We start from the raw sequence: 8,426 nt of genomic DNA, 5'->3' as shown, positions 1-8,426 counted from the left end.
ACACACACACACACACACACACTCTCTCTCACACACATGATAACTACTAAAGATTGTGTAACACGTTTATGTATGTATGTATTTTAACTAATAAACTGAGTAATAGCTAGATCGTGTGTGTGTGAGCGCGTGTGCGTCTGTGTGAGTGTGTGTCTGTGTGGTGTGTGTGAGTGCGTGTGTGTCTGTGTGAGTGTGTGTCTGTGTGGTGTGTGTGAGTGCGTGTGTGTGTGTGCATCTGTGTCTGTGTCTGTGTGGTGTGTGTGTGGTGTGTGCGTGTATAGATACATATGCATATACATACATACACACTATTTTTGAAAGATCATTTAAATGAATATATATTTGTTTTTCAGTGTATGGAGTGGAAATATTCAATCCACACTGAATAGATTTTGTCATATGAAGATTGTTACACTATGACTAAATGACTAAACACCGGTCAGTGTGGAACGTCCACAAGTCAGGACAGGTTTTTAAATATCTGCTTGATCACACTGGTATTCGTTGTCGTTTCTGACATAGGGTTTGGTTCAGGTCTGAAGAATCTCTGTGTGTCTGTTTCATAGATCAGTATTGTTTAAGAGTGAAATGGCATGCTAAATAAGTCCTGAAATGAAATGATCCAGTAAGTAGAGAATGTAAGGTTGGGCTGCGCTCAAATTAAAGTCAATTAGTTTCAGTCATTCTTTGAATAGCCTACTGTATTGTTTTTCAGATGCCATCTGGGTAAATTTAGCATAAATTCAGTGTCATTATTTTCAATAAAGAGTACAAGTTAGAAAAGTTAAAATGATGCTACAACAGGCCTGCTTCCCAATCATATGAAAACTAAATAGTTAAGGTCTTGGATGATGATCAGTCAATATAGCATTCCATGCTAAAATACACATGTAACGGAATCGGTCTCTCTATTGTAGTCTGAAATACATTATTTTATTATACTTTTCTAATTAATTTTAAATATATTATAAAATATATCTTATATATTTAGAGGTCAACTGCTAAACAATGTTAGGGGAGTATATATGTGACCCTGGACCACAAAACCAGTCTTAAGTGTCAATTTATTTCCGAAATTGAGATTTATACATCATCTATATGATAGATGCAAATAAGCTTTCCAATGATGTATGATTTGTATGATAGGACAACATTTGGCCGAGATACAAATATTTGAAAATGTGGAATCTGAGGGTGCAAAAAATTCAAAATATTGAGAAATTCACATTTAAAGTCGTCCAAATGAAGTTCTTAGCAATGCGTATTACTAATCAAAAATTAACTTTTGATATATTTACTGTAGGACATTTACAAAATATCTTCATGGAACATGATCTTTACTTAATATTATGATTTGTAGGATAGGACAACATTTGGCCGAGATACAAATATTTGAAAATCTAGAATCTGAGGGTGCAAAAAATTCAAAATATTGAGAAATTCACATTTAAAGTTGTCCAAATGAAGTTCTTAGCAATGCGTATTACTAATCAAAAATTAACTTTTGATATATTTACTGTAGGACATTTACAAAATATCTTCATGGAACATGATCTTTACTTAATATCCTAATGATTTTTGACATAAAAGAAAAATCAATCATTTTGACCCATACAATGTATTGTTAGCTATTGCTACAAATATACCCCAGCGACTTAAGACTGCTTTTGTGCTCCAGGGTCACATATATGTATATAATATACATATGCACCAAGCCAACACTCTTCATTTTCATCTACTTTAACTTGATGTACTAAAATTAAAAATGGCAATAAAAAAAGATAATTAAAACTATACATACATATTTAAAGAACTATTTAAAAAACAACCAAATGACTAAAACTTTAACTAAAATTTAAATAAAACAGAAAATACAACGAATAAAAATGAGAGAGAGAGAGAGAGAGAGAGAAGTGTTTTAATTCAATCATAGTGAAGTGCTGCACTGAGCTATGAACAGCTCTGAACCCTGATACTGCTTTAAGAGGGGGATGGGCTGAGGGCAAAGGTCAGCTCAAACATGTCAAGAGAGACCCATACCCTCATTCTTCAGTGACATCATAAGAAGAATTGTTTTACAGTTTTAATTTGTTAATAATTGCATTGTGTTTTAGAAGCATGGAAATAAAATCTCTTGATTTGTATGGATTACTTTTTGAAGCTTGGAAGTTTTGGTAGAATGGACTTTCATTGAAGGAAAATAAATCTCTTTTAGGTTTCTTAATTTCTTCATAGAACTGTGCACGAGTTCACCAGTAAGGTGTTTTCCCCTGCTATTAAAGGGATAGTTCACCCAAAAATGAAAATTCTGTCATCAATCACTCACCCTCATGTCGTTCCAAACCTGTATGAGTTGCTTTCTTATGTTGAACACAAAAGAAGATATTTTGAAGATTGCTGGTAATCAAACAGTTGGTGGTTGCCTTTGACTTCCATAGTATTTTTTTCCCTACTATTTAAACGTAAACAAAAACTTTTATTTTGGATGTGATTAATCGCGATTAATCGTTTGACAGTACTAATATATATATATATATATATATATAAACATACAGTATATATATACATTACATTATGATATAATCCTTGATGATATACACATGGAATACATCAAATTAAATCAATTTATTAAATTGTTAGGATTATGTAGTAACCCATAATTGTATAAAATAAATCAACTGCAAAAAAAAAAAAGTATGTAACTATAAATATAGCCTAATATAGCCCAAATGTGGCCCATATGGGACCCACAAATAAGCAATAATGGGCAACCTAACTGGGGCCCACAACTTTAACCAAGCTGGGGCCCACATTCAGCCCATAAAAGTGCCCACTCTGAGCCCATGCCCAGTTGATGCCCATATAGCCCAGATAAATCCCATGTGGGGCCCACATGAACATGTTGGCTGGGATGGTAATAGGTTTCGAATATCTAATGACACAAATGTTACAAAAAAATCTAGGATGTGATTTCATAGCTAGTTTATAGTTTTTATTATGCACATAAATGGACCAAGGTGAACATATTGAGGACAGGTTGTGAACCCTGTTTGGTTTTTAGACAGTTGAATGTAACTCTCTAAAAAGTCCAGTACAAATATTACTGCCACTCTTACCATTTAACAATTCGATTCGACCTTTGTGGCCAAAGAGGTGTGGACTTCGAAGTCTGACACAGTCATTGTCAACACCTGACCTCATTTCATTTAGCGAGAGGATTCAAGTTAGGCAGGATAGTCAAATAATACATCAAAAATGAGATGGAAAGTTAAATTGAGTGCTTTGCATTATTGGATGCAATGTTCCACACAGTAAGCTCTTGTGTACTGTTCATTTTGGCATATGTAGGTCAGGCTGATATTCTGTGCATAACATTTGCATACTGTGCACAGTATACAAACTAAATACTGCAGCTGTAGTAAGAGTGGTATATGACAGTGTGCTATTTCAACTTCAAAAAATGTATACTGTGTACATTAAGCATGTTTTCTGCATATACAGAATAGATTCAGTGGATGCCCGCTACTACGTTTTCAAAATGAGCAGAATAAAAGTATGTGTGAAATATTGTATCCCACAATGCATCAACTTGACCTTCTATTTCCAGTGTAATGGATGAACCTAAAGTAGTATCAACTGCATTCATTATTTAACGGAACTAAGATATTTTTACACAAAATTGCATTTAAATGAAAAACAAACAACTGGAATTAAGCGAAAAATGTCATGTGACAACAATGCATACTACAGTCTGAAACGCTTATTCTGGAAAGCCACATTTTTTTACCCACAAGGTATTTATTTAATAATTATGTTGATATTTATATTGAATGAAGAATTTGAACACTAAAATTCTAAAGTGACATAAAAACCAGATGGACCATACATTATATTACATTTATTTTATTTCGCTAACACACAATAAAACATACAAAAGGATCATTCCCGCATCAATGATCGGTTCAAACCTCACATATGCAATGTTTTGCATTTAAAACACATTTTAAAAATTTGGAAAAACATTCAAGAACACAGACTGCCATCAAACCAGATCATTTTGCATCTTTGTATGCAAAACTGCAGAAATCATTTCACGACCAACCACAGAGATCAAACAGGCCAAAGATCACTTTTACTGATTTCTATGCAAATTACGAAAACCCAGTGGGAATTTCCGAGCAGGATCACAACAATAAATCACCGCAGGGTAGAAGATAATGAGATGGGTGGTGAGGAGACATTTACTGGGTGGATCTTTCTTCTGTTAATGAGAGGGACTGAAATGGATGCATGAAGATGCTGGATGTAGATATGAAATAGTATGATGGCAAAAACACCTGGATTCAAAGCCAAGGTGCGTCAAGGCACGATGTGCGAAGTTCAGTGCTGATTTTGGTCAAAGCACCTAAAGCCTTGCTGGCTGCATAACATTTTTTCGATTTTTTTTCTCTCAGAATTGAAGGTAATATATCGGAAGAGTGTGTTAAAATTGAATCAGGATTTGTCTGCTGGTGTGAGAAGAAAAGATTTCAGAGCTCAAACACAATAGAGGTAGAAGACATTCTCTCTCGGCTGTTATTAATATTCTTGTAGAGGAAACACTCTCTGATGATTACCAGTTATCAATTACAGAATTAGATGATCCATAACAGGCATTCGATTCACCAACACATCAAGAAAATGTTACTCTGTATAAAATGCTTACATTATGGCATGCTATGATATGCACACACTGAATCTTTTTGGTGTATTTAATGGGCATTGTACTTGCACTCTAAAAAATGCTGGGTTAAATACAACCCAGTGCTGGGTAAAATAGGGACAAACCCAGCAATTGGCTTGTTTTGACCCAGTGGTTGGGTTACTACCCAGAAGGTTGGGTTAAACATTTAACCCAACCGCTGGGTCAAAACAGCCCAATTGCTGGGTTTGTCCCTATTTTACCCAGCACTGGGTTGTATTTAACCCAGCATTTTTTAGAGTGTGGCATAAACAAAGTTTATTATCTTACATTATGAAGGCATGCTATGATATGCACACACTGAATCTTTTTGGTGTATTTAATGGGCATTGTACTTGCACTCTAAAAAATGCTGGGTTGTATTTAACCCAGCATTTTTTAGAGTGTGGCATAAACAAAGTTTATTATCTTACATTATGAATACAGGTGACCTTATGCGAGTCACTTGACACTTGAGCAAAAAGAGACACGATGACACTCCCATGATGTGCACGGAGAGGAAGTTCAAGCACAATGGAAGACTGAATCCAAGCAGCAATTATAAGCAAATAAATAAAACATCTACAATACACGATCTAGAATAGGTTTACACAAGGTGAGAAGTAAACACTATGGAAATGTTATGGAGCTGGTTATCGATTTACTATATGCTCACAAGGAGTTACACAATACATAATGCAATGAGCATACTGGGACATTGCGTTTTGTTTTGGTGATGCGGTCACAAGCTCTTTGTGCTGGTTATATCCTGGATTACATTTCAGCAAAGAATTGGTAGCATTTCCAGCAAATTCAGAATGCATATTTTCAATAAAAAACTAAACCCTGTCTTCTGCAAGCACCCAGCGAGCGACTGCTCAACAAGAAATAAGACTTTTCTGAATTCAGAGGGGTGAAGCATCAAACAAATGTCTATAAAATCATCAACGCAAGTTTAACATGATTTACTGTAAACCTCATTATGAAATGATATGCTTCTCCCTTTATAAAAAAAGATCTTATAAAATTTCCAATGTTGATTAAATCCGGGGGGGGAAAAAAAAAAAAAAATACTATGTAGAATATCATACAATAAATAATATGTCCTATAGAAAGAGTCTGCTGTAAAACTAAACAATGCCAGCAAACTAAATTACATTTGTGGCCATCGCAGTGGACTCGAACATACGAAGCGAACATTTGTGCTCATCACCCGCACAATCGGAATATTTGAATCGAACACTGTTGGGAATCACAGAAGTGTTCAAAATATTCTAATTAAAACTAAAAAATTGAAGATCGGGTTCACTTTCAAAACATATAAAAACAAATAATAATAATAATTTGTATCACCGGTAGGTTACGAATTTGCAAACTGAACATAATTGTTCATCACAGGTGAGCCTGAACAAAAATGACAAACCGAACATTGTTCATTCGCGGACTTAAGGGAGTATTAAAGCATTCAAATTAAACATTTAGAATAACAGTCACGTTCAAAACAATCCCAAGTGAACATGTTTGGGCACCACAGACTAGCTCGTAACAGTATAATCTAACATTTTGGGCATCACAAGTGCATTCAAAACATCCGAATCAGACATTTTGAGCATCACAGACATTTTTGTTCATCACTGGCGCAATCGAAACATTCTAGCGTTAATCGAACAATGTTGCGGCTCAAACGAAACAAAAAAATTAACTAATTAATTAATTGGGCGCAATCAGAGCATTTTGTTGGGAATCACATGCGTGTTCTAAACATCCAAATCGATCATTTTCCAGGATAACGGTCACCTTCGAATCATTCGAAGCGAACAACAGACGAGTTGCGAACATTCGAATCGATTAATCTGCGCATCACAGGCGCGTTCAATACTTGTTCCTTCCGAACTTTCGAATCGATTCGCGTTACAAAAACGTTCTATTCGTGACTACGCTGTCCAAGCATGTTGACTAGGCAGGAAGGTTACTAGACTGTAAAACACAGGCACTGTGGTAAATGAACGCCTGCAGTCGGGAGTACAGCTGTTGCTCGCTATTCTGTACCCTTACCATCTCTTTTCTGAGCAAAGCCAGGGCGGCATCCAGGTTTGCTGGTTTATTCGCCAGCAGATTGTCCGTGTTATTCCTTCCTCGGCTCAAGTCGTCCTGAATCATGGTCTTCTTCACATACATCCTCTCCATCTCTCTCCACGAGCCGCCGCTGGAGTTGAGCAGTCCGCTCAGGCTCTTGGGCAGCGGCGGCAGACCCTCAATACAGGCCAGCACACCGCCCGCTGCTCCATTCCCAACCTTACCATTCATACTAACATTCACAAATAGCACGCGCTGCTTACAGACGAGTGTACAGTAACGGCATGTGATAATTTTCTTAAAGACCTTTACACCCTGACGTCGAAAAACCCATGTAACAGCCACCGCTCCGAACAACACTATAATCTGAGGCTGGAACTCAACTCGCTCTTCCTGTCGCTTTAAAGAGACCCAGAGCGGACTGGGCGCGGCCGCCAGTGACGGACAGCGAGCTCATTGAATATTCATGAGCATTAAGTTCTGAATTAATCTTTTCTTCTGATCAAAATGCAGCCAGAGCTATTGTGTGGTAACCTACATTTTCATCACATGTATGACATTATTTGGTCTTGCTACTGACCTTTTTGAAAAAAATAATTATAATAAAATAAAAAATCATCAACGTAATAAATATAAATAAAATAAATAGCACAAATGAATGAATAATTCAATATATTCATAAATAAATAAAAGACCAAAGATTTTTCAATATCAGTTCTAAATTAGATTTTTTTTTTTTTAAATGAACTTAATATTATTTGGATTTACTACTGACCTGTTTTGGGAAAAGTAACAAACAATAAAAAAAACCTCAATAATTTTAAGAAACACACACACACACACACACACACACACACACACACACACACACACACACACACACACACACACACACACACAGACACACAGACACACACACACACACACACACACACAGACACACACACACACACACACACACACACACACACACACACACACACACACACACATACACGCTTAGAATATTTTGATCAAAATTTTATCTGATCAAAGGACAGACAGAGCTAATGTGTGGTAACCTACATTTTCATCACATGCATATTTGGATTTGCTACTGACCTGTTTGAAAAAACAAACAGTAATTTTAGAGAAAAAAAAACAAAGTAAAATAAGACAAATGAATGAATGAATCCCAAAGATTTTTGCAATCTGTACTCAAAAACTGTTAAAAATATATACTTAAAGTCATTTTTAAAATGTAGAAAATATTATTTGTTTTTGGTAATGGTCTGTTTAAAAAAAAAAAAGGTGGAAAAAAATAATTGTGAGAAAAACTAAATTATAATAAAAAGGAAAATAGATACATAAAAGATGAATGAATGAATAAAGATCAATTGAATAAATAAAAATAGATTTTGCAATTGGTTTAAATTTTTTTTTTGAAAATGTGTACTTATATATAAACATTAAAATATATTCACTGTATGAAGTGCAAAAAAAAACATACTTTTATAAATACAAATGTGTTGCATTTATGTTGTTATGTTGTAATTTAGCATTGATGTTAAATCCAGATCACAGTCCTCTAATGGCAGCTCAGACCTTGGCTTGGGGAGCACATGGGCAGGAAATGGCCAGATGAATTGAC

The 8,426-nt window shown here is 35.3% G+C and overlaps 1 protein-coding gene across 1 annotated transcript; it reads right to left on the bottom strand.

The window, feature by feature from the left end:
* Window positions 1-6,042: 6,042 nt before the first annotated feature.
* Window positions 6,043-7,194, bottom strand: LOC107548415 (protein FAM89A-like). The gene has a single exon (XM_016229079.1). It carries the CDS (start codon window positions 7,025-7,027, stop codon window positions 6,677-6,679), a length of 351 nt encoding a protein of 116 aa, XP_016084565.1. The 5' UTR covers window positions 7,028-7,194; the 3' UTR covers window positions 6,043-6,676.
* Between the last annotated feature and the right edge of the window lie 1,232 nt (window positions 7,195-8,426).

Source organism: Sinocyclocheilus grahami, unplaced genomic scaffold (genome assembly GCF_001515645.1).
Source record: "Sinocyclocheilus grahami isolate Dianchi unplaced genomic scaffold, SAMN03320097.WGS_v1.1 scaffold347.1, whole genome shotgun sequence".
In the NCBI taxonomy this organism is placed as follows: Eukaryota; Metazoa; Chordata; class Actinopteri; order Cypriniformes; family Cyprinidae; genus Sinocyclocheilus; species Sinocyclocheilus grahami.
The sequence above is the reverse complement of the archived record's forward strand: the minus strand, read 5'-3'. Positions and strand labels throughout refer to the sequence as shown.